The 27772-nt window shown below is 38.9% G+C and overlaps 1 protein-coding gene and 1 long non-coding RNA gene across 6 annotated transcripts in view; one reads left to right on the top strand and one right to left on the bottom strand.

Annotated features, from left to right (window-relative positions):
* LOC103146228 (ankyrin repeat and sterile alpha motif domain-containing protein 1B) overlaps nt 1–27772 on the bottom strand; it is a 113833-nt gene that overhangs the window by 17882 nt on the left and 68179 nt on the right. For all 5 annotated transcript variants that reach the window (XM_007564054.2, XM_007564057.2, XM_007564056.2 and 2 more), the window contains 3 exons: nt 19326–19424; nt 17338–17490; nt 687–794 (listed from right to left, as the gene is read on the bottom strand). In XM_007564054.2, the coding sequence (XP_007564116.1) occupies nt 687–794; nt 17338–17490; nt 19326–19424 (360 nt within the window). The remainder of the gene's footprint in view (nt 1–686; nt 795–17337; nt 17491–19325; nt 19425–27772) is intronic.
* LOC107837587 (uncharacterized) lies at nt 11613–12260 on the top strand. The gene is made up of 2 exons (XR_001663619.1): nt 11613–11935; nt 12029–12260. It is a non-coding gene; the product is annotated as an uncharacterized LOC107837587 (long non-coding RNA).

Raw genomic sequence — 27772 nt, 5'->3', positions numbered from 1 at the left:
TCATCCATCACTTCCTCTGCTGGCTGACACACACACATACACACACACACACACACACACACACACACACCATGGAAAGGAAGAGCGCCTTTATGGTGACATATATTGTTGTGACTGGAGAGGAACAGGCTGGGCTGTTTGGTGGCGATGACATCACCAGCAGGAGGATTTATCTTCACACAGATTTAGATAAATACAGTCATATTTAGATTTGTGCATTAATACTTATTTTAATTGAAATGATCTGATGGACGGTTCCAGTATGGAGAAAGAAAATCTATGAAGAAAATAGTTTAATTTAAAAGTCGTCTCCAATCCTTTACCCATACAAATGACTGCATTCAGATATTCCATCTGCATAAAATCCGTCCATCTGTACTTCATCTCATTTATCCATCCATCATCTGTAAATCCATCTACATTATTAATCTGTCATCCTGCTTGTCCATCCATCTGTCAATATATTTATCCACTAATCCATCCATCCATTAATTAATCCATCTGTTTTTTCCAGTTTTCCTCCATCTAGCTACTAATCCATCCATCCATGCATTCACGTGTCTAAGATCTTTAAATCCACCAAGTTTTATATTTACACTTTAGCATCTGGCTAAAGAAGGAGTGGGAAAGCTACAGTCTGACTCTGACTCTGTGTAGGAACCGTGTTCAGCTTGTGCCGTCCTCACCCGTAAGGAAATGGCCCGCGGAGGTTTCTGCGGCGTGTCGTCGTGTAGCCGGTCCCCCAGTGATGCCAGGATCCGCTTTCTGTGGCCAATAAGGTTGATCTTCAACACCTGAATGAACAAAAAGACATCAGAGCGTTGGAAAAAAACAAAAAACAAAAATAAAAAAAAAACAACTTCTACAGACGTGGGCTGGAAAGAAACTGATCGGGAACTTTTAGTAGATTTGCATTTCAACACCCAACTCTGGAAATTAAATGCTGAAGCTGCAAATATGCATAAAACTGATGACTCTTGTTTTAATTTACAAAGGTTAAATGAATCTTTTAAGAGCAAAACTGCTTTTAGATTAATCAATTAGTTCATTTCTGCGTCTTTAACGGTTGCACCGTCTCAGAGGAAGCAGCAAAGGCACCAAATGAACAAAAATGAATTCTGCTGCTTAAATAATGTTACTGATCATCCAATTATTGGAGGATAAGATGAAAAGAGAGGCAACTTGGATGACAGATCAATTTCAGCCACTCAACTTTTTTGTGAAAGAAATGACAAAAATCTGATTTTAACAATCAACATTTCTTTGAACTCGAGAAGAATAAAACTTTTGCAGCTCAAGTTGAGAGGTTTTAACAAAAACAACAAATTGAAACTATTTCACTTTTATAGAAACAATGTCCTTGTTGGAACAGAAAAACATGAGAAAATGAGATGCATTTTCAATTTTAGAGACTGAAGTATAAAAATACCAGGGCTTTTCTTCAGCCTGACCTCTGGATGGTTTTAAATTTCCAGCAGCTTTTCATTTCCTCTCCTTTCCACACCAAACAATTTCTATAAAATACATCAAACTGAAGCATTTTGTAACTTTTTAAACTGTCTGAAATGTATCTCTGGGTGTTCACGCTGCAATAAATGTTTGCTTATGAATGGAAAACATACACAGTCATTAATTAAAAGTATTTTTAAATCACTGAGATCATTGACATGCTGTGACAGAAATGAATTTAAAGAATAAATTCTTATCTGCCTTCACAGAAACATGATTTCTATAATGATAAAAATAATTTAATGAAGACAGCCAGCTAATTTTAAACACCAGCTGATCCGTTCTTCTTCTACTTTCTGACTTTGAGCTTCTCGTAGGACTCTTGGTTCCCTGAGGAGATCCGAGTCAAACAACAAGCTGGTAATTGTCTATAGATTCCCGTCTTGAGTCGCTCATTAACCACACAGAGTCCTTCATTCTGCTGCCGGTGCCAGGTACCGAATCCTCTACAGAGACGAGCAGGGACTCTGCAAGGATGTCGCTGGCGCCATCTGCACCTCCTGGCATCGCAAGGAAATTCAGCGAGCGTTTATATAACGGCTGCTCGAGGTCGTCCAAAAAGCATGAAAAAGAAAGAAGGCCTGTGTGGAAGAATAGGCTGCCTGGCATAAATCGTTATTCTACATCTGTTAAGCAATCAAACTGACAAGCTTGTCTTACAGAACATGGACACACTTTGTCTTTTTAATCATATATTTTAGCATATATTTAATTCCAGTTAAACTAAAATGCATAAAATACTTTTCACATCTGTTGTTTTCCACCCAAAGCTCGTCAAGCTCGACTCCAATGCTCAGATTTCTCCCATTTTCTTTTTCTTTTATTTCAAAAATCCATCCAATTATAACTGAAGCTTCTGAAAATTGGACTTTCATCACAGAAATGTATTTTGTGAATTTGTAGCCATGTAGAAAACCACCAAGACTATGATGGCCAATAAAAAAAGGCCATAAAATCTTCAGCCTTTCCGGTGCCTCCTGTGGCGGTGGGGCTGCAGCATGACTCAGTTCTCACAATTCTGTTTCATCACGGATTAATAATTACTCACACACACACAAACACAAAAAAAGGCACAGTAATTGCCCCGCACGGTGTGAACTGGTGCGCTACTTGTTGCCTTATGCAACAGCATCCACTTCAGATACACCAGAAGCCTCAACCTCAGCCTGGAGTTCAATTCTCACCATAGCAACAATGGTTGCTGCAGCAGTCACCCACACACACTCTCATCCCTCTTTAAAAAAAAACAACCAGAAAAAAAAAAGAGAAGTGTGTGCGCTCTCGCTCACATGGAAACAGCCTAAACAGCTGTTAAAAGTGAGGGGAAGAAGATTATATTGTTGCTCTTCAATGGATGAGAATTAACTATTATTAAAACACACACTCCAGGCTCTGTGATGCTGCCGAACTGCAGCATCAGCCCATTTCCATTTAAATGATGTCTGTGCATGCTCATGTGTGACACTTGTGCCGCCATATAATCCTGACAGAGCAGCTATTCATTAAATCTAAACTCCATTCGCATCAACAGGAGACATAACCTTGATAAGGCGACGCTTGTACCTTCTGTTCCAGCGGCGTAATAACAACTGGAGGAAAAAGCAAAGCAGGTAAATACGATGCTGTCAGACGTAATCAGACCCTGTGAAGTTTTCTGTTCCGTCACATTAAAACTACAAACTTTGATGCCTTTTACTTTAATTTTATGTGATGAAGCAGCAGAACGTAGAAAGAAATGCGTGCTTATTTACAGTCCCTCTAAGACAGGGCTGGTAAGGTACATGTGATGTTTTTGCTATTAAAACAGGCAGGTATGAGCAATGGAACAGGGACGCTTCAGATATTTGCAGATTTTAGCTATTTGAAGGCGGCTGTGGCCCCCAACCAAGCAAATACCAAAAATCCACTGTAGTTTGGTCTGAATGTTGGGTTTACTAAGCCACCACAGTCCTGACAGAACATTAAAGCATTCAAATGTATCCTAAACAGAATAACCTGAAAGGTTTTAATAATATTTCCTCATCTAACAGACATACAGAGATGAAGAAGTCATGACTTGCTTTTACCGTTTGTCTCTGACCGCACACAGAAATGTGAAACAGTGGCTAACCGAGCTGCTTCACTCCACCGGCGCTCCTGGTGTTATCGCCGTAGTATGAAGTCATCTGGGTCACTGTTTGCTTCCTCGGTTCTGCTGAGCTCTTCTGTGTGTCGTCTTTGTGCATCAATCAGGGCGCTAATCCTGTTAGTGGCCCCGCTACCCCAGATTGAACGTGCCTGATTAGCAGATTAGCCTCCATGCATTCGGTTAACGAATACACGCTTGCACTTCTTCCTGCTGAATTTTTTCTCCATCTCTGAAAAGTATCCTTCAAGTCCTTTAAGTTGGCGATCAGGAATTAGGAGCAGGAGGATTTGTTCTGCTCTGATTGCAAATAAAGTGGGTCATTTTAACACCTTCTTTCAGGTCAGTAAAACAGGGAAATCACAAGAACAGGTCCACCTCTTTGGAAACCGAACGATGGCGTTTTATTTTGAAAGGAGAACAGAACGCGTCGGATCGAGGTGCATTCACAGTGACCTCTGGCTCGGGACGCTGGAGACAAAAAGCCTTTTCTGTGCGTCTTACTGGAGGGGACGCTGGAGCTGGTGGGTTTACTGGACCGTGAAACACCGAGGGAACCAACAGTCCAGCCGCTGTTTGTGCTCAAGCTAGCAAACCGTTTTAATGATGGGAGAAGGAGGAAGTGAACACTTTCCCCCTCAGTCTCTTTTAATTTACACCGACTCGCCAAACTGTCCATCTCATTACCCTCATATTTTCTTTCCTTACTCCTCCCTTCGCTTTCTGTCCAGACTCCGTTGACCTCAAACCACCTCATTTGCCTGGTTCAATTCGAGCCTCGTCTTTTTTGTTATCTAGTTAATCTAAAAAGTTGGGAAAGAGACGAGGCTTCACAGCATCGTTCACCCGTGAAATCTGGCCCCGATGGCCACATCTTTGTTAGATTTTAGACTTACCTTCTCTTTGCAAGACTGCAAGGTTTAGTTCACTGCAACATCAACAATACCTGCAGCATCTGATGCTAATGGAGCAATTGGGGTTCAAACCTCTGAAGATTCCTCCATTGATTCCTGCAGATCAAAGAATCACTGGCCTAAGCTTACTTTAATTGCCTTGGTCAGAATGCATTACAGGACAACTGAGTGGTGGTATTGATCAGTAAATAGCTCAGGTCTGTCTGAATGCAATCTTAGAACCTGATTGCATGGCTTCAGGTACACCAAGGTGACTTGTTTTGTAAGAAAAGCAGCCAGCGTCGCTTTTAGAGTAGGTTTCAGCAGGATTACACCGGAGGAAACTAATGCTGTAATGTTCATCTATCGAAAGTCTTCTGCATTGCTGTGTTTCGGTTGTACTTGGAAGTGGGAAATTCAGACTTCCTAGTTGAAAAAAATCAACTGGAGTCGGGGAAACTGGGAGAAACGCCAACTGCTTCCAGTCACGACTTACAAACAGACTTTACGTTCCAACGTGGCCGCTCCTCGCATCACCAGTGGTAGAACGTGGTGGAAACATATTCCTTTTACAAGGCAAACATGTAAAAGTATGTCTTGAATCAACGTTACATGCAACTCTAAACTGTAAACAGTAAATGTTAAAGATCCTCTTTCTGTATAAAAGCACTGATCTAATTTGCCGGCTCTCGTTTGTGCATTAGCAAAGATTCACATTTACAGAAACGACGCGCGTCTCGTTTTTCACCCCAGTCATTGCCATTTTCCTGACCCCAAATCCTTAATCACCGCCGTCCTCCCGCTCGTTCTTTTTCATGTTGTTCCTCTGAGCTTTCAGCTGGAATGATTAGTATCGATTTGTCTGGACCCACGAGTTAGTGCGCACACCGGCAGCTCCAAGACACAACATCTAACCCCCTGAAGGCAGGCAGCGCTGGGCTCGGCTGAGTTCATGACAGCGATGTTCACACTTCGCCCCGATATTCCACCACAGCTGCTGCTGCTAACGGGGCACGCACGAAGAAAACTAAATATACATGTTTACAGTTCACACACACACACATCATTCTTGTGGCGATGGCTTATGGGAAACTAGAGACGACTGGTTTCTTAGCAACCGGAGGGGAGTTACGAGTAAATGTGTTAAAAAAAATGATGTGCGGCAGGAACCAATGGGACGGGTCGTTTCACAGGCAGCCAATGAAAACCGGCTGTTAATAAGTCTGCCTACATGGAGACAGATATATCTCCATTAATAGCACAAGAACTGTAACTACGACTTGGAGAACAGATCAGATGTGTGTGTGTGTGTGTGTATGTGTGCAAACTCAGCCAAATGCTGCAGGATCTTGACTGAAATGAGATATCTCAAAGCTTACACACCCTACTGTACGCAGAGGGGCTCATGAATTCCCAGTAAGATGGGAGGAAATGGTCTCTGATATTTCCCTGGGTTAATAAATGCTTCAAAGCCTCACACTGGAACCAATCTTCACGCTGCAGAGGAGCACAAAAAGCTCTCCTCGGGCGCCAAACTGTGCATGTGCATTCAGAAAAGTAGGAAACGAACAGAAAGTGGCGGCACCAGAGGTCAGCCACCTTTTGGTCTTTCCACAAAACAAAAAGCCACTCAGGAAGAACTAAACACTTTTTTATTGAATGTCAGTTTGTAGACTGTAGGTCGTTTTTCTACCATCTAAGGCTGACGCGTCCAGGTTGGTGGTTTTTACATTGTGCTGGTTCTGCTGCAGCTGCTTGCAGTCAGAGCCAGCGAAGCGTGAAACTTACTGCACATGCAATATTTTATCCTGGAAAAGGTTAAAGGTACGTAATCAGGTTAGCAGGATGCCATACTGGCCGCTGTGAAGATAGATGCTAATAGGATTAGCTTTGCATTAGCTGCCTGTTACACCTGCTGTTTACTTTAACAGAGTTCTGCTGTTGGATTCTCACAACAGGCAAAATAAAGGGGAGGTAGCATCATGGTATGTGGATGAACACACTTTAACTAAAAGATGTAAGAGGAACATTTCCTGCTTTGGAATCACAGACTGATGATTTTTGTTTGAAAATAAATAAAAAGGCTTTTTAAAAATAATTTTTGACATTGTGTGATGTACACAAATCATAACTTAATCTGAGGAACCCAGAAAATGAAAATCGCAGTGCTACTAAGCTAGTTCATGTTGTTTTCATAATAAAATACATTAGAGTTGGGATTTATAAATGTGAAACAGCCTAAAAGTAATGACACTTTATATGAGCAGAACAAATTTATTTTTTAAAGTTTTTCTAATTTGGTGGGTCAGATCTGCGTAATGAGGTCAGAGGTCAGAGTGGTTTACAGAGGCTGGCAGTCATGACAGGTCAGACTCAGAATATCTGGCTGTTTTAAGTCATAATAAATAAAAACTTCTCATAAAATCACCCATTGGGTTCTTTCTATGGACTTTACTACCACAAAGTAATGATCTGCTAAATAGGAGATCAGAGTATGACTAACCAAGCAGAATCCAAAGTAAAAGTCTGGATGATTATCGGCTTCATCTCACTGCTGAATGAGAGAAAAACAGTTTCTTTTCCTGTCCTTCCCTCCTGATATCACTGATCCCTCCCTCTATTTACCTCCCAACTTTCCTTCCCTTTATGCTCCTACCTGACGGTTACTTTGTTCACTTTCATAACTTTGCAGAACAAGTTCATGCAGGCTGGAAATAAGTGAAATTCTTCATGTAATTGTTGGTTTTATAACAAAGTCTGAGCTAAATCTCTGCCTTTAAGCCATACATTTTACTTTTTTATGGTGATTTTTCTCTTTAACGATTAAAAATCCCTTTTAAAAATGTCTGTTACCTCAGCCACCATGGTGGTGATGAAATACAACGCAGACCAATTATTATGCCCCTCAGGGAACAAATAATTGAACAGAAGGTAGATTTAACCTGATTGCTGTGTTTTTTTTATGTCTGCAGCTGGTTTGAAGCAAAACTAGATTAAAAACATTTTTTTTATGTTCAAATAATTCTGTGAACATTGCATCTTTCAGATGCCAAAATGTGGCCCACCGCTCTAAAACATGCATGACGGAGAACTAAAAGAATTATTACCGAAACAGCATGACTCCCTCACTATGAGGAGAGCCTATTGCATAACCGAGGAGGCACTTCAGCTACATTTTTACTAAAATGTAGAAAATCAAGACCAGGAATTTACCAGCAGGACACAAACAGCTCAAACTTGTGCAATAATGAGTCGTTGAATCACCAAAGCCTCATCTGCGCTTTGATACTTTAACGCAAAGCCTGCATAGTGAGCACTAAAGTCCAGATCCACTACTTGCATGCACAGACAGTAAATTAGCCCAGTCAGCTGTGGAGACTGAGAGCCCTGGACTAGTTTAGTGTGCTGTAATCATCTCAGCCTTAATGGAGAAAGAGACTAAAGATACATAAAACAACTGCAAGCAGTCTCTGGATCAACTGCATCTGGGTTTCACAGCTATCCGTTATCCCTCTTTCCCCATCTCGTCCCAAACAGCTCACCTCTTCTCCTTCCAAATGCAGCAGCAGTTCACTCCCCTCGTCTTGTTTCCTCCTGACCGCCGCTTTGTTGCCGTGCAGGACAAGTGCTTTATTTTCTCCTCTCTCTTTTCTCTCTTAGCCACAGCTGTCCTATCTTTACTCCTCGCCTCCTCACCACCGGCTTTGTCTCCCTTTCTCTCACCCTCACTCCTCTCTGCAGATCTCCAGAGCTCAACAACTCCTCCTCTTCCTTCAGCTTGCAGCAGCCGGGCTACATCTCTTACATGTCTCTGCCTGAGCTCTGCCTTTCTCTCTCCGCTGCACGCACAATCCCTCTCCCTGCGCCCTCTCTGTTTTTACCAGGCTTACGTTCGCCCTCCTCCTCCTCCTCCTCTAGCTCATCACTATGGAGACACTGAGCTTTGACTGGGACAAGCTCGTGCTCGCAAGGAGTGGAAGCTCGTCTGTTTTGTGTGCTGCCCATGCTGAACGAACCCAACAGCGGTGCTATCGTATCGAGAAGAATTTCAAGAAAAACAAATCTCGTTGGGCGTGACGGAGATGGAGAAAAGAAATCGTCTCCTTGAAGATTTATTTTGTCAGATCATAAAACCTTTAACACGAAACAAAATGCTTTCTTAAAATGATTCCCTCTATTATTAAGAAGAGAAACCAGCCAAAAAATTCAGAACTGAACTTACTGATGTGTTTTGGGTCATGAGTTTATGACCCAAAATAATCTGTTTGGCCTACTTCATGTTGTCACTCAGGTTCTTTTTCAGTGGTTTCCTGATTCTACATGTTAATTGCTGCTAATTTATGGATCAACAAGTGGATAAGAACATTTTTTCCCATAGAACTAAGTTTGTTTAAATAGTTTTTCTACTGTTAAACCAGTAAAAACAGAATTTGAAAACTGCAATTTGTCTTTACGAAGCGTATCTATGTCTAATATTAACATTCAGTTGATAATTGTGATTAAAAAAAAAAACGAAACAATCTGTTAAAGACATTTTACTGCACTGAACATACAATCTCTGGCCAAACTTTTCTTTTAATTGGATTCTAAAATGTCAAACTATTTCTGACTTCTTGAAATTAAAAATCAGCTTTTAGTTTGAAATGTCGCAAATTTAACAGACAAAGAACATAATTACAGTGGAGCTGTTCCAATCGGAGATTTTGAGGCTGATTTCCAAACTATTTTGCAACGCGATCATGACAGATGATGTTTTCTCCAAATAAAACAATGAGCTGCATTGTTTTCTCTAATGACACATTAGGTACCTCGGATTTTATTGTCTGGTTGAGTTACAGACATGTTGGGGCAGTGGACAGAAAACGGCTCAGAATGCTGAAAATACTTCATCTGATCATCATCGTTCTTTTGTTAGGCACATCAGAGGAACAGTTATTACTGACGATGTGATTTCTAGTTCTCTCTCTAAAAGTTGGGTTATCCGAGTACTGGATTGATTTAACCTGACATTTGCAGAATCAGGTAAACACCAGAAGAAATGTGATGCTTTATTCAAAGCATGAGTAAAGTTTATATGTAAAGGGTATTTGTTAACAGAGTCGGATCAGATGGAAGTCAAGCTTGACGTCAGCCCAGCTATTTCTGGCTTTTTGGTGGTCTACTTAAGCGATCAAGTGGACTGAACCAAACATAGAACATAACTCGGTTTCTATTTTACCTGACAAAACTTTAACTGATAAAAACAAAAGCCCTGCAGTTCATAAGGGATCTTACATGTTAAGTTTACCGATTTAAATTTGCACAAGGCATCAGCTTTAAAAATCTCTGTAAATGATAAGCCGTCTGCAGAGATTTAAGAAGTAGGACGACTGTTCAAACATGAGAAGTTAGTGCACTTCATCTAAAAGTATACTTAACTGTTATAAGTTTAAACATCATGAACATCATCTCAAATCTGCACATTGGAAATGGTGCAATTCACAAACCAATGACCAATGTTTTTGATAAAATCTCCAAAGCAGATGACGATAAACTAACGGGACAAGACGAACGCAACAAGAACACATTTTGGCGATGCTTTCTAGTTGATGTGAAAGCTGAAATTTGGATTTTTGAAAACCATGACATCCAAATAATCTGTGTAAAAAAACTAATACAAGACAATAATGTATTTAACACACTGTGGCTTGCTTTTAATTTGGCGTAATTGACTGAATCATTAAGCTGTTTGGTCAACAATCACAGTCTGTTGACGACAGGTAGAAAGGTAAGCTTTCTGGGCAGAATCACCCAAAAACTCTACTTGGTTACATCAAACAGCTGATTTTTAGATATTCATTGTTTTTCCTTTCCGTAAAACTGCTGTAAAATGTGGATAAGAGGCTGTAATTCTGCATTATTGAGCACAATTTTCTCGCCGTGAAGCAGGAGGAGGTTTTGTGCAGAGTGTTTACTCGATTCCTGCAACTGAAGTCAGAATGACCACACAGCCCACCTCTAGAGAGAAACACTGGTTAAAAGTTCGCCTGTGGGGTCACACACATTCCCTCATGGTGCCTCCCACAAGATCCGCCATTCAGAGAGCGACACCACAGGAAACACACACTCCAGTCCGGAGGCGAATCGTCCCACACAAAGGTCAACACAATCTACATCTGGCTCCTCTGCCGACACGCAGCATCACTGATGATCGCCGTTGTTTGGGGGGGGAAATGTGGGGGCACTAAGCTGCACTAGCAGAAGTTCTGGATGCATATAGGTGTGGGAGATATGAGGTATATGATCCTGCGGTGTCCAACCATCTGGTGATGGGATGTGAGACAATCTGTCCATTTGGAGAGGCGACAGAGAAGGCGATAAGCAAAGAAATCTCACATACAGAGGATCTGGAATCGTGTCAAGAAAACACAACCCTATGCACGTACACACAAACAGGTTTTAGATTACTTATACCAACTGCACCGTCTCTATGGTAACTAGCAGCTGTCATGGCAACCAAGTAAAAGCGACGTTAGAAAAAAACAAACCTTGAACTCTGATTTTCAGTTTTGATTTGGATAACTTGAACAGAAAACTCAGACTCTTTTTTTCTTTTTTCTCCAGACACACTGAAGTATTTTCTTTCACTTCCTGACGTTAAAGCGGTTTGATGGAAGATGCAGGTACAAGTTCGAACACGGTCACAAGCCTTCACAAGCCTTCACAAGCCAGAGGAAGGCATGAAGGAGGAAAATCTTTGCTTAAGTACTTTACCAAAAATGGCAAATAATAAAAAAAAAAACAAACAAAAAAAAACAAAACAAAAACACCGATAATATTCTCCTCTGATGAATTACTCAGCGTGCTGAGCTATAAAAGCTGACTAATGAATCCGTGTCTCGGTTGAAAAGCGTTTGCAACGTTTAAAATCCTCTTACCAAAACGCCCCCCCACAAAAAAAGTTTTCTCACACATGTTGCTGCGCACTGCCAATCTGCTGGCTGAAAGGCTTTTACACTTTCTGTAATTATTAATGTGGATCAATAGAAAGTAGAGCAACTCTAAACAACAAAAATGAGCTTTTTGGGCTAATAAAAACTAAACAACACAACCTCAAAATTGCACAAAGCAGGAAGTCGAGTGAATAATTTATTCTGAAAGTGTTTATCTGTATTACCTTACCTAAAAAAGACATATTTCACAAACTCATAAAGAGACTGATAATGTTGGTTAAGCACAAGACAGACTTATAAATCAGAAGCCATGTTTTAACGCTGCTCAGGTAACTGAGGACACGGCAGACAGCTGAAGACTTCTTCTCCGATACCAGGATGCAGTCGTCTGGAAAACATTAGGGGAACGGCTCCTCCAGGGCCACAAACTATCTGCACTTCACCGTGAAAGCATCTTTCCGAAATGAAATCCATTTGTAATTGCCTCACTTCTGCTTCTCAGAGGACCTCCTTTAAACGAGAGCAATTTGGATCCCTGATGGAGCCGTTTTCTGCTTTCTCACCTCCAGACTAAATCTGGGCAGAAAGAGAGGCAGCAGCGCCATCGTGTGGATTACTACGCAAAGCGCATGCACCCTGCTGCACTGCAGGATCATATATATGCAAGAGAAAAGACATCTGTAGATGAATCTATGTTCAGTTCTATGTGCTATTCTAATAAATGTAGATATATTTAGGATTTATTCAGAGGAAGTTTGAGATTTTACAGGCTTACATTAAAAGATGGATGGATTTACTTTGGATGTGGGAGTTTTCCTGATTTTAACAAAGCAACAAATACTTCCTGTAAGTAAACATCACAATAAATCATTTTCAAGACAAAGCAATCAGGAGGATTGTTCACATCACAGTCGTGAGAATAGGATTACATTAGTTTAAAGAAAAAATAAAAACTCAAATCACCTCCAAACAGAATTTTTTTATATCTAAGTGCAACGAATGAAGCAAGAAAAGGTTTTCCTTTTGTTCTGATTACCAAATATGTCATATTTTTTGGTTTAATGGATATGATATCCGCTGTGCTTTCAAGCTGCGCAGCTCATAAATCATTTTGGTTCATATCTGAAATGAAATTTCCTGAGCCAGTAGGGTTTAATTCACTAAGTTTAAACAAAGGAGACAAAATTAAAATCTAAGCAACAAATTCAGTTCTAATTCTTTATGTATTATTAATAGAAACTTAATAATAAACGTCATTTTCAGTGAATTTTCATTACAGATTCGAAGTTATTCACTCAATTTCTTCTTCATAATAATAAATTCACCTCTCGCTCTTGAAGTATTTTTGGACAAGAATCAAACTCGACATATTGCTACTTTTACTTGGTGTCTGTTACAAGTTGTGGAAAAAAATTACTGGACTTAAACGTTCAGCAGTTTCTGATATTAAAATAGATTTCATATGCAAATAAACAACACAATAGTTTAGGTAACATGTTAAGCACATCTCATTAACAAATCATTTCTAATCCAACAGGTAAATTAATATTATATTATCTTTTATCTGACCCTGTAAAAGAGTGCTTCAAGGTATCTCTTTGCAGACACATTTTTCTCGTGCTCTAATGCCAAATTTATGTATTTTTTTGGTGCAAAATGTGAGCAAACCTGCATTTGCATGCCCCAATTCTGAAACAAGACACAAAGGCAGATCTGCTCCTAAAATAGCTCCAGTGAACAGCAGCGTCCCTGGGCTCACTCTGCCTGCCCACAGTTAAATGAAGTATTATGTCTGCATGCATTTAGAGGAAACTCCTCCCACTTTTATGTACAGCGAACACAAAACATTACAATAAGCCTCCAAAAAGAGAATTATAAAGTTTAAAAAAATCCTAAACTTTTCTCATGTTGACATATTTATCCAACATTATTGAGCTGAAATGCAAATCAGCGTTAATTTACTAACATGTCATATTTAAGGTCAAAAAATTTGCCTGAGGTCTGAGAGTGATGTCAAGCTGGGTTTGTCTGTTCATCCTGGAAGTAAGCAATAAATGGCCGCCTTTTGAAAATAAAGTTATTTTAAATTATTTACCATTGACGAGGAGGTATAGCTAATGTCTTAATTAGAGTCTGGTTACTAGCTGACTTAAATTTTACTTGTATTTGTACTGTATGCAGTAATAAATGGATAGTCAAAAAGGTGATGTTTTTTCTTCCCCATTATAAATGTGACGAGTACTTTATGAGCTTTGTAAAAAAAAAAAAAAGGAACTATATCTTTACTATGACTTTGTGTTTCCAAGTGTTTTCAGATTTTTTTTATTTTTTTTTAATAAATTTCAACAATCAGTGGAAGCATTAGGAGTCCAACAGTAATCCTTCTGGCAGGGTCGGCTGTGAGGTCAGCCTGTAGATGACTGGTAATCTAACAGGTGAGAGGTGTGTGTGCACACCGTCTCCCTCTGCAGTGCGTCATCAGAGTGTGTGTGGGATCAGGCAGTATTTTAAATCTAACCCCTCAAACTGCACATATGTGCCCAGTCGCACTGAGGCGTGTTCCAGCTCCATCAACAGCGTCCTCTCTTGTGTCTGCGCACCCAGCAGCATCTGTTGCCCCTGGCAATTTCATAAAACCAGGAGATAAATTCACTTCTTTTTTTTTCTTTTTTTAGGATTTATTCTCTTTTTCTGTGTGTGTGTTCTGGGAAACAATTCCTCAAATTAGTTTTTATTTTGATCTCATCTTGTGTCCTGCCAGCATCTCTCTGCAGCATCTCCTTCAGGTAGAGCGGTGACCTCCCCATGACCTCAGGGACTCCTCTAGTTACACTGTGCATTCATATGCATTCACCGTAAATCAGCAAGAATAGAGCATTCTGACATCCTGAAAGAAAAAACCTACATATGCAGTACATATGGGTGTGCATTTTTAGACTTTTTTGGTAACATTTAGCTTAAAATTCTGCAACAAACTTTCTGTAAAGAAAGAATTTAAGAACTAGAAGCTTTATCTTCTCTGTGCTGAACTGTGTGGTAGCCTGGAGACAGACTATTTTTAATGCAGTGATGAGTCCACTTAGACGAGGATAGATTAAAGAGTGGGCTGCAAACAAAGCTGGAGGAAAGAGTCTCTTTCTGATGGAAAATTTCCTGTTTACAATGTCCTACCATCTAACTGTCAACACGTTTAATTCTGGATTCTTCTCTTATTCTTGAAACTGAACATTTCTTTTAAGATGATAACAGGAATCGTTGGCTTTCTGTTTTGTGGGGAGTAAAACACACACCATTTTTTTAGTCTAAAATTGGAAAGACAAGACGACATGTTATTGACATGAGCCAGATTTGTGTTGATCTTTATAAGTCAAATCAAGAAACAACGCAAAATACAAAAGGAGGATCCTAAGTTAGTACCATATGCTCATTACACTTTCTAGAAAACTAAATGCATCTTTTTAATCAAGAATATTTCTCAAATTAATCCCACAGAGCTTTACATACAATATAAAACCATCTACAGGGCTCCTCTGGAGAAGACTAGAATTTGATTTTGGTATTTTCAAGGTTTTTGGGTCTGGCGAAAATAGAAATTAGAGGAAGTAAATACATTTATTTTCATCCCCACTCTTGGTTTAAAAGTGGTTCCTCACTGTCTGTCCATCAAACCATTTAGGTGTCCATGCATTCATTCATTCATTTGTCCATAATGGACTAAATAAGGGCTGAAAACTCCAAAACTCTGTCAATTTTACAAGACAAATATGTCAAACCGTATTATTCTAAGATATTATGGTGATGCAACATTAAATATCATCACTTTGTTGAAATAATATCCTAAATTTTTGCCCTAAAGATAATGTAAAAATCACTTTTGGCCAAAACCCCCCCCAAAAAAACAAGGCTATTATTTTGGGAAGGTGATGACAAAGAAGTTAGTTTAAATGATCTGATTTCATTCAGTGCTGCAACAGAAAACTTTCTCTTCATTGTGAAAACATTTTAGCCTAAAATCGATTTCAAAACTGCAGATTCAGACTTTTATTTACTCCCTGCTGTGTGCTTGTGCGCCCCTTAGCTGCAGAACACCAACCAGAACGGATGCAAAGTTACAACATTCACATAAAACAGAATTTACAGCTCAAGTGTGTCCGATGTGGAGTTGATTTCATGTTATCACATAAACATGAGGATGTATTAACACATTTCCTATGTCACATTCAGAGGAGCAGAAACAGCAGCAGCAGCAGCAGCAGCAGCAGCGCAGTGAGTGGGCGGTATCCCCAGTTTGATGAAACATCTTGCATCCCACATGCTTATATAACTCCCTCTCTACCTCCTCCAGCTGATCACTCATCACTTTATCCACTGCTGGGAAGGAGAAAAAAAACACCACTTCTCTCTGCTTTCCATCTCTCCCAGTCAAATCAGCCGAACAGGCGGCCTCCTGCAATCGAGCGTGATTCGGTTAAACCGTCGGCATCAAAAGCCCCCCGTCAGTCAGACGGGATCACGGCGCTGTAAATCACAGCTCCAGTGGAGATTTTGCGTCGTCGAAACCGAACAACAAACGCCGATTGCATCATCAGAACTCAGGCAACAAGCGTCGCTATCAGCAGGCTCGTTCACAAGAGGAGCGATGTTAACGATGCAGCAGCAAAACGCCACAGAACCAGAACGGCAGCAGGGCACACACTCCGTCTGCATCGTCAGCACACACAGCCCAGTAACGAGAAAAGCCCAGTGGGCGTTCAGGTTCACATCAGATCAGGTTAACGAACGCCAGCAGGGCCTGATGCTGACGGACAGTTTATCAACTACGGGACACAAATTCACCCTACTGCCAAGGTCAAAGATTTTATCTAAACTTTTATGGAAAAGATTGATAAATGTCTGAAGTGAGCAAAAGCACCTGATGTTAAAGAATAGCAGCGTTTAATGAGAGAAAATGGTAATCACGCGTTTTAGCGACCACAGCCACTGAAATCGTCAACTTCCTCTTAAAAAATGCTTTAACTGGATATGTTAATAGTTCAAACATTAAATATGCCTTCATGTGCATTGATACGCACAGAGGAAACCGTTTTAACTGCAGAAACTAACATCTACAGTCCTCTGGTGCGAATAATCTGGAGGCACAAAGATCCACTGTACCTACAGGTTCCTCCAGGTGGCTGCAGTTCAACAGCACAGCTCTGCTCTGCATTCTGGGTATATTAAAACACCTTATTACGTTGTTCTACTTCAATCTCTTTCCCCTTCTTGTCCACTGAGGTCATTCCTATAGATCATTTCCTCCTCCACTGACACTAAGCCTTTCTAAAGGCACTGACCTCAAAACTGTTGAACTTTTGTCCACGATGCTGGAAAGCCAAGTTTGTGTCAGAAAGCCAGTCAGCTCTTCCATTTCTGATTAGAAGACCAGTAAAATATCCAACTGGAATGATGCTAAAGGTTTGTTAAAGTTTGTAACACAGAGCCAGTATTAAGAGCTCCTTAAGTCACATTTAGGGCTCTGTGCACAGCTTGATCTCTGAAGTGCAGAAATCCATAATAAATCCATTTGTTCCCATTAAATTACAGTTATATTATTATTATCACTCCACCTGTTCACATAACAGGCTGAGGCCCATGCTGAGTGCATGCAAGCTTCTGATAGAAACTTTATTCCTCTTAAAGCTGAGGTTTGCAGCCTTTATGTCACTAAAAGACAGAGCGCCTTTGCTTTATTTTGGATTATTTACAGCTTTGGACCGACTTTTTGTTGATGCAGCAGAACCACGAGTACAGATTAACTACTGTTCTTATGCCCTTTTTCTATAAAAGCCCAGAATGTGGGAGACATTCTCAGCACTGCTGAGTTAGCAGCGACACTTACATTGATCAGCTCGATCTCCCAGATCTTTTTGACCAGCTCCATGGACGTGTAGCCGTTGACGAGGAAAGACTTTGTGTAGTCGCCGAGCTCCAGAGACTCCAGCCACTCGGCCACTGACGTGGGGTTGTTGCCATCGTAGCCCACCGGTCGCACCTGAACACAAATCACATTTCAGGGAGGAAAACAACTTTTCTGAAGCCGTGTCCAAGATTTCACCAGATATTTTTTCAGGATTTCAGCATCATTGTTTGTATTTAGCAGCTGAATACAAATGCCGATACGCTCGATTTAAAATGAAAACACATTCAAGCTTTCGCTTTCGCTCAGTACCGCAAATTTATGAGACGAGCCTGAAGAGTTTCTTCAGGCGCTTTTAGTAAAAAATAAAATAAAATAAGAATTAAAACTGCCATCAAGCCACTTATATGTATATATGAAAAACTGACAAACTGTACATGAGCATCTGCAATAAAATAAAAGTGAAGACAACTGAATAAATGTTATTCTGTTCATTTTACCTAAGATTTAATGAAAAAGGAAATTCTTCTGTTTAAAAATAATAATCCCTAATGTTTCCATATTCACTCTGTGCAGAATATTTTTTTTAAAAATGAATCCTTTTCTGTCCAAACAGGCAGAAGTTGTCTCTGTGAGTGCGTCTATATTTTTATAGTAAAACCAAGTAAACAAGCTTCTCTCTTGATTCGGGTCTGAATGTGACAGTAACAGCAGGGGGTTTTCCGCGCAGAGGGGAAAACTCTGAGTGCAACGGATAATTAATAATTCATCCACCTTTATTTTGACAGCCCAAACAGCCCCAGAGTTCGTTTTGCTTCAAACAAGCTTCCCACAACCTCCACCTCGCGTTCAGGATGTGTGCGGCTGCACGTCTCCGAGTTAAAAGGTTTCGTCTTCGGTGCCGTTTGGAAAAGTTTAGCGTGAGTGAGAGGAGAGAAAGTGCTGACTGGAGATCTAAGTTTGTCTCTCGCTTCAGACTCCTTCAACTCCTTTCTCCTCATTTGCATGTGATTGTGCTCATTTATTGCAGTAACGACATTATTTTTGGCCGACAGCAACAACATTTCATTCAATTCCAGACTCAGTTTATTAGATTTTGCTTAAAAAGACAATCTAAGTCTGCTGGAACTGGTTGTTGTTATGCTTGAATAGTGAGCGGCTATTTAGCTAAAGCTACATTTTGTGAGTCTTTTTTAATTCATGCTCAGTGGTTGGATTTCTTTATCTCATGATTGTGAATAAAACTTTGAAACAATCATAAAAAGGCTGACGTTTCTAAAGTTTTTGGGTCTGAATTAATAAGCAGCTTATTGTGTGTAAAGGGAATATTTTCATTCTAGTGACGCCACCTGCTGGCAATGCTGGTTTACCCTCATTAACTTCTTACTGCCTGAATTCATTTTGCAATTGCAATTTATTTTAGCAACAAAAACACAAATCCAACCACCAAGTACTTCTAATATGACTACAGGTATGTGTGGAATATTATCATCTCAAGATATTGAGGTGCAGCTCATCATTAAGCTGCGGTGACTGTGGGTCCAGTAAACAGACCAGTGAAGAACATTGCCTAACAGAAACAGATCATCGCAGTCTGATTGCTTTATTTTGTTTATTAAAATGTGAAAGAAAGAGAACCAGTTTCAGAACCTCAAATCTTTATCTAAAAGTTTCCAAAAGCCAAAAAAGAAAAAGGAGTAAAATCCACATTTTTGGATTAACGTGGATTTACGTAGGTTGTTGATGCAGTAAAAGATAAATCTAGGTACATTATTTCTTTTCAGAAATTTCAGCTTTAATGCAAAGATCATGAATAACACCATGTCAGCCATCTCTCATCCTACTGATCTGAACATGTGCTGTGATATCAGGTAGTGAAATATTAGCAGCACCTCCTGTGAGTTAATACTTTCAGGATGGACCATGTGGCTTTTGGGACACATTTTGTGTTAAATCCGAGTTGAACTGACCCTGGGCAGCAGCCGGATGGCCTGCAGGAGGCGCTGTCTGTGGGCAGAGTTCAGAATCCCTATTTCCAGCAGGTCTTGGTCCTCCACCACGTTGCTTCCCTGTAAAACAAAAACAAACAAACAAAAAAAACTTAGAATCACTGGAACTGACCGTTTGATCCTCATAACAGAGTCATCTGGCAAAATAAAACCAAGACAGCTTTATTTATGCCTAAATATATCCAAAATAACACAAACACCAGCTGCCGTTTTGGTTTTTGGGTAGCCGGACGAATCTTTAGAGAACCCTGCAACCGTTTCTGCCTGGCAACCAGATCAATTAAAGAGTTCCTGTTTAATTTGCTCTGAGAGACTCTTTGCTCCACGACCAATAGATCACATATCTGCTCTAATAAATACAGTTTCCATATATAAAAATAGCTAGTCCATCTAAAAATGGTTAATTTAGGTCTTAAAGGGTTAGAAAGTAACCCATATTTTTATTAAATCGTACAGGTTAAACTGCCTCTACAAAATAATTTTTAGCTGATTTCCTAAATCTACATTTAAATAATATTTTTATTTCACTTTAACAACTGCAGAAACGTTTTTAATCGAATTATCAAGTGGTGCTTAAAAGCCGATTCCTGTAGAAAGTGGATATGTTCCAGAGTTTACAACTTGTATTTTATTATTACAATAAACGTCTCATAGTTGTGCTGAGGAACTTGTCAGGAGGCAGTGATGGATTTCTGGTGCAACTCCGTCACCAGGAGGTCACGGCAAATCAAATTCAGAAACTAATTGCATTCAGAAGACAGAATCAGTGAAGAGTCTAGCTGTGTGTATTTTAATCTCAGAATCAATCCAGCTGTTCTGTGAAAGCCTCAGAGGTTCGTTATGGAAAACGAACGTCGTGAAAACCAAGAAGCACAGCAGACAGGTGAGGCGCATCCTCACCTGTCTGGTTGGGTAAAAACATCCGTTGACGAGCCGTTACTTGCACACATGGTAAAAACGAAGCCACTAGAAGTCTGGTTTGTAGCTAAAAACTCGTGGTGGACTTTTATCAAAGGTTTATAACAAAGTCTATCAATCGGCTAAAATGGTCTAGTTAAAGTACAGACATAAATCCAACTCTGATTAGCATAATTAATATTAACATCTATCCACTCTGGCATGAGCATGAATAATATCGAGGGGGAAAGGAAATGTTTCTGCTGCATGAACTTATGAGTTACTGTAAAGGTTAATCAATCAATCAATTAATCAATCAATCCTAATCCTAAATTCTATACCAGATCACCAAGCTGTACGGTTTTTGGTTAAAATGACATGTTATAACTTTTCCCATGAGGCTCAAACATGAAAACATGAATTTATGAAGCAATACTTAAAACCTAATCAGAACCACCAGAAGAACTGCCTCAAAGTAACACTTTTCACACAACACGGGTCCAGTATTTTACAAAGTAATGACATTTCTTTTTTGCCAAGTTTAATTCTTAATTATGCAGAACAGTGGTGTACAAACTTTTTGTCACATAAGCCAAAACCGGCAAATAAATGTAATTTTTTTTAACTGCTTATTCAATTAAACAAAAACAAAAGACATTTCTTTGTTGGAAAGTGAAGTTTGAATCATTGTAGATCCAAAACATTAAGAGTTTTTCACACTACTAAAAGAAAAAAATTCACTTTATTCTCAGCAATAAGCTCTTTAAAAAACTTGCTGGTTTAACAGATGAACTAAACGCAGATTTGAGTTCTCTAAAGTCTGTTTCTAAGTAGACGTCACTTGATAGGTGTTGTTCTATTAACTATGAAATTAAAGAGAAAACAAAATACTTTGTTATACTTAATATATGCCATTACAGAAAATGATTATTTGTTAGTAATAGTTTTATTCATCTACATCAACCACCTGTTGCACTTTGGAATAACTTTAAACTTGGTACATTAAACAACATTAGGATCAGCTATTAAAAGGGCAAAGCATTAAAGTCCACTTTTCTGAGACAGTATGGCTCCAAATAAACTAGATTACAATGAATCTGATGTGATATTTAAATCAGACCAACACCAGAGCCTGTTTGGGTCTCCTGCAGCGTTCACCTTTAATTACTCCAGCAGGAAGCATGAGAGAGCTATCAGTCCTGCCCCCTCTGGAGAGGCAGAGAGGGGTTCACGCACATAATTACAGGATTCAGCGCAGACTGGAGCCGAACAGACATCATCAGGAAAACGGACGATGATGATTAAGAGACAGATCCAGGCAGGAACGGAGAGCAGCCGGAGGGGAATCCACCCATCAGAAACTCTTAAACTGTCTGCCCACTGGTCAGGGATGCAAGGATTAGATCTGACTTCAAAAATCATTTAAAACATTTAAAGTAAATCCACTTAAAGTTTACTTTTGAAGCAAACGGCTCACTCTAAATCTCAAGCATTTTCAGAGTGGCAAACATTCATCACCAGGAAGAACGTCATGTTCATTTTTGACTTTTTATGGTTTAATAAAATGGGCAAAATGATGATTATACTAATGTTATTATTATATCTTAGACACAACTTGGTGACCCAACAGGAGAATGATCCAAAGCGCACATCTAAACTGTTCAAAAACATAAAGATAAAGAAGGGTAGTAAAAAACGACGGACTACTTTGCATAAAAGATTAACAATTTAATGGAAAAAATGTCTGTTGATAGATATTTAGCACATGATTTCTCTGCTAATTTCCATTCTCAGTGTATGTAAACTTCTGAGCAGAGCCATGAATGCTGCCCGTTTACTTTAACAAGACCTGCATAGTTTGACAAGCATTCAACATCAGGAAAACAGACGACACCATCTGGATGTCGGTTGCGGCATATGGGAAGAGAAAATGTACTAAAATATTTGTGAGCAGAAGTTTGGACACTTTTTTTGTGTGAAAGCAGAAAGGCCAAAAAAGAGCAAGCAAAACTCTGAAGTTACACCAGAAGACTGCGAGCTGCAAATGTGGAATGATGGTCATTTAGACGAGGATGATGACGATGTAAACATCACCAAAAAAATAAAAGAAAATAAAAAATCAGCAGACATACAAACTTAACATCAAACCAATTGCAATATGCAACTTATATTTCTACCTAAAAAAAAAGAATTGGGGTCTAGAATCTCAACAGTTCAATATATATATGAATGTTTTAAGATTTTACTATTATAAAACATGCAAAGTTTGGAGTATATGTATTTAAATGTAAACCTGTAGGTATTTTTAAACAGTTACTTCCAGAAACATTCGTCTGATGCTACTTGTAGTAGAAACAGTAGAGATGGATCATAGCACCACTCGTTTCTGCAATAAAAAAATGTAAAAAGCAGAGATTTGGTCCCAAGATGAGATATTCTGAGGATTTGGTCTTCTGATGCAAACAGAAAACCAAATCATCTAATTAAAAATCAGTAGATCTCTTCTGTTTTTCTACCACTAAGCCACATGTTTTACACCAAATATCTGACGCTATATTTTGAACCAACCATTTGCTGGACTAGTTGAAAGAATAGTTTTTGTTTTAGAGGTGGAAACTTTTCAGAAACTGTTACCGTTTCATTTCACCTCACTGCGACATTAGACAGTCATCTGATGCTTTTCTGCTGAAGGTTTAAAACATTTGCACACATCAATGATCCCTTAAAGCCGAGATACGTTCTCAGGGAAAAAATGAATCCAAATTGATCTCCAGGGCTCCCCTGGTCTGAAACCGAACTAAGTAACCAACGGCAACAGCTGATTGGGCTCATTTTGCAGCTGAATTTACTGCGCCGGCGTTCTGCTGCTGCGTGTTGCGCGCCGGCTCCTCTGAACGAGGAGAGCAGCTCCCAGGCTGATTAATAGAGGTGGAGTCACCGTGCTACGACTTCACGGCAGAGTAATGGCTCTCGGAGCGAGAGCAGAGTAAATTGTTGGAGACCGGGGCGCTGCGGTGGAGTGTGGATCTTCAAAGGCATGACTAATTGCTCCCCTGCTGGGCTCCTGATGCGGAGAGATGAAGATCCTGAAGGTTTCCTTTCTTTATCAAACCTCCTTTGTCCACTTTGCTCCGTCCGTTCCTGGAGGAGTTTTCAGGAGTGGAAAACGCGCTGCTAGATCAGATTTTGCTTCTAATTTTAGGTCAGAAAATTCTCTGATAACAGCGATTTAAAATCAGGCGCTAAGTCAAAGGAAGTCCAGACTTCCATTCATCATCATAAATGGAGGACTGTCCTTTCTTCTAGTTTATTATTCTATTTCTGCTGTCAAGCTTGTCTGCCTTGCTTACAAAATGAAGTTTCTTTAACCAAATATAGCACTATAAAAAGTACTCACTTCTTTGGTTGTTTTAACTTCTTTAAATCAATCATGATCAATAAAATTTTGCTTTTCTGAAAAATAAATAAATAAAAGAAACTCAATAATGACTAATGAAAATTAATTTCTACAAAATAATGACAGTTAAACAAAAAATATAACACAAGTGTCTGTATAAATATTCACCACCTTTAAGTCAGCAGTCATTTAATCAAGAATGATTTATAAAAGCAATAAAATAATAAATCTGGTACTGTGATAAAATAATGCAAATAAAATATTTAGTAAGGTTTTCTTTTTCATCACATCAGATTTATAGCAAGATTTTATTCTTCATATATTTCTTTTTTTAAATGTAGTTATACTTTCTTTGATTCTTCAACAGTTTTACAAAAAATGACTCCTCAGATTAAAATCCACAAAGTTTTAAGTTTGGATCGAGCATCATAACATTTATCTTGAAAATTATATTTATGTAAAAAAGTATGTGTATATTATCAGGTTGACTTTTTTTTCAGTCTTTAATTGCATTTAATCTTTAAATGTTAAGGTTTATCTTTATGCTATCCAAAATGATTAGCGTTGCTTATGGTTCACGTTTTACATGTTACGTGTACAAAACAACCAGTTCCAGTTCTTTTTACCTAAATATTTCCAGTTTGAAGAGATTTTGATGCTGTGGGATTGAGTTATGAATTGTTCAAAAAAATGTAAAAACTAAGAGCATTGAGAATATGATCCAAACAGAATATAAAGAAATCTACAAATCTACCAGAAACTAAATGAAACTTTTCTGCTCTCCTAGAGATTCAAAATGTATTTAATTTGCACGATATGTTGATAAAATATGCAGCTCTCAGAAAATAAAATAAATAATAATAAGTTTAATGGCATTAGTTCCCCTTATTTGACAGCAGCTTGATGGGAAGATATACAACACACACAAACATTTTTATGAACCTTCCTATAAATGTTTGAGAGCAAATTGATCCACTTACGGAAATAAATAAGTATTTACAGAACCACGAAGGAATGAAGTAGCCAAGAATGTGAACAAGATGGGCATTTAAAAAGCCAAACAAAAAGCTTTTTAAGTGTTTTAGTACATCTGATTTTTACACACAACGTTCTGCTGGTTGATGTCAGGCGTTTCTACAGTGACATCATCTCAGCTTGGCCGTCATCTCGTGTCCTTCAGAAGAAATGCAGTCAATACTGTCCACTCATTTTTTATTTGACCATCAATCCAGCCTCACTGGCCGGTCCAAGCACTCGGACCCGCCCACTTTAACGGCAGGAGACAGTAATGGCAGACTGGATCGCTGGGCTCATTTACATGTCCAGCACATACTTTCTATTCATACAGAGACACAGATGAAAATTGAGGTCAAATTCATTTGCAAAAGCAACCAGTTCTACAGATGAACTTGAACTGTCTCTGAAATAAAGGACAAGCAGCTCGGGCTTTTAAATCTGTTGACTTTTGTGGTTTGAACTTGGCGTTTACTACAAACTCCCACCGCTGTGTTGCGACAAAATGAATTTGACCCTGAGTTCCCTAAAAAGGAGCTGCTCTCACTAATAACGGCTGTTCTGAATTATTGAGACGACACTGCAGTGCAAATTAGGAAGTGATTTTGAATTTAAGCGACAGAATTGGCATATTTAGTCATGAACAGGACAAAATGGCTCTCCAGCATGAAAAGCTTTAATCCCAAGAGCGGTTCCAGTCAGGAGGAAACCTTTGAAGTCAGTAGATCTACTGTAATAAACATATTTAGAACATTTTCTACACCTAAGAAGCAACAACAGGAGGTGAAGAAATCCTCAAATCTCCATAATCCACAAATAACGTCCGTCATCGGCTACAGATTAGGGAGCGAATCAGTCATACATACAAATATTCAAATCAATGGGGGTTAAACGGAGTAATTCCTAAGACTGAAAATACATTTCAGGGTGATGATAAAAGCTGCCGGAGTGATTCTTCCCTCTTCCTAATGAGATATGCAGGAATGTCGAACTTATTTTCATTTTGGACCAAATCAAAAATCTGGATGTTCTTAAAGGGGCGGTTGTTCTAGGCTGTATTAATAAAACCAATTCAACTGTTAAAATATCAATAAAAAGCTGTTTGTTTCAGCCTTCAGTAAGCGTTTCTTAAAATTAAATAATATTGAACATCTATTCACACTGATCAGTCCATCCAGGACTTTGATTGTTTGTGGGGTTTTTTTTTTTTTTGCAATCAAAATCACAGGTTTTGTGGCGCTAATTTAGAAATGTTTGTAAGGTATTTCTATGATATTTCTGATAACACATGATGCTAAATGTGGCTTTTATTAATCGCCATATTGATCACGGACCATAATGTGACATCAAGAAGGCAGCAGTCACTTAACCCAAAACTTTTTGGTCATTTCTGAGAAAAATTTGCAGTAAAATCAGAAAGAAATGTGGAAAAGTGTTAATTTTGTGTGGACACATTTGCTGAAAAACTTGTTGGTGTAATTTAGACTCTAGAGGGCCACATAAAAAGCTACGGTGGGCCACATTTGGCCCCCGGGCCTTTAGTTTGACTCATGTTCTAAAGAATCAGAATAAGCTATAGTACCTCCACAAAACAACAGATCAAAAATATTAAAGACATTGTGTTAATATGCACAGGTTTTAAATGAACACACTTATAACAGCTGAAAATGAATGTTAAAAAACAAACAAATTGAGCTCCATGTTCTCAAATTACAATTGAATCCAACTTGTGGAGACATTTTAAGGTAAAAGTCTCCAATCAACATGTTTACATTTGCACTACTTTTCAAACACACTTTTCTAATTGAGTTGCATAATTTAAAGAGTCTCAGACAAAAGTTACGTTTTTTCTTTACAAAATATATTCCAAAGGTCACTTAAAATAAATATATTGAAAGAGAAGAAGTCTAGAAAGGACATTTTAAAGTCATTTCATCACTAATAATTAGTATATGATGGCAAACTTTCCACTAAAATCAATGTAAGAAATGTTTAGGGTCTCCTAAAATTAAGTTTTCACGTTACACAAACGGTTCAAAAACATTTTGCCATAGCAACAAAAGTCATCTAGATGTCAAATAGCAAAGTTGCTCAAGCAGCAGCAAAGATCACTGCAATGTTTACTAGCAAATGTTACATTAAACATTGGCTGTAGCTCTGCTGTCTCTAACTTAAAGGTAAAAGTTTTTATTCCGAAGCAAATTCACAGTAACCATGCTAATCATGCATATTTATAATAGATGCTACAGTTTGAAAATCATTTTCTTATTTAGAAAAAAGTTAAATGTTCTTTTTTAGTGACTAATCTCTCACTGCCTGACTCTAAAACTTCCTGACCACCTGTAGCAGAAAAGCTACAAAATATAATCGTAAATTAGTCCAAAAGTGGAGAGTTCAAGTTCCGATTTTTGCTATTTTTGTCTCTTTAGATATTTTTAATGATAAAAACATGAGAAGAAGAAAATTATAAGAAAACGATATTCAATCAACAGGTTGACAGGAGCTAAAATAGATTAACCACATCTGGGGAAAACACAAGGCAATAGAGAAAGTTGATTTTTATGCGGTTGCCACAGTAACAGATGCAGGTCACTCAGAGTGGAGGACCAGAGCACACGTATAAAAATGTCTGCACAGATTTCCCCTGATACTTTTTGTTTGTTCTCCTAACAGAGGCAGCAACTTGCAATTAGTTTACGTCAAACAGACATAAAAAGTCAAACTTGTTGAATTTTTAAAGTTGGCTCCACCGTGGCGGGGCCAGTCTCCAGGGAGACTCATACAGTCAGCATCCCTGCGCTTTGTGTCTTTCTGCCTTTGCTGCAGTTTCTCACAATTTAACTTCATTGCATCTCCCCAGCCCTCCCCATTTCTCCTCATTTCCAACTTCATCGTTCAGCCTCCCTCACTGATGCACATCATTTTCTAATGAAAAGTGACCCAAACGAGATTCTTTCCTACGTCACAGGACGGAGCAAACCCAGAGGATCGGTCAGCTCTCCTGCCCACAGGCTACAGGTGGTTGGAAGCACAAAATCTTCCGCAAAAACTACAATGAATGCAGCTCGATTCTGTGATGTGTGCAGTTAGAGCTGCTGGT

This window comes from Poecilia formosa, unplaced genomic scaffold (genome assembly GCF_000485575.1).
Source record: "Poecilia formosa unplaced genomic scaffold, Poecilia_formosa-5.1.2 Scaffold154, whole genome shotgun sequence".
NCBI lineage: Eukaryota > Metazoa > Chordata > Actinopteri > Cyprinodontiformes > Poeciliidae > Poecilia > Poecilia formosa.
This window is presented reverse-complemented; position numbering and strand designations above follow the sequence as displayed.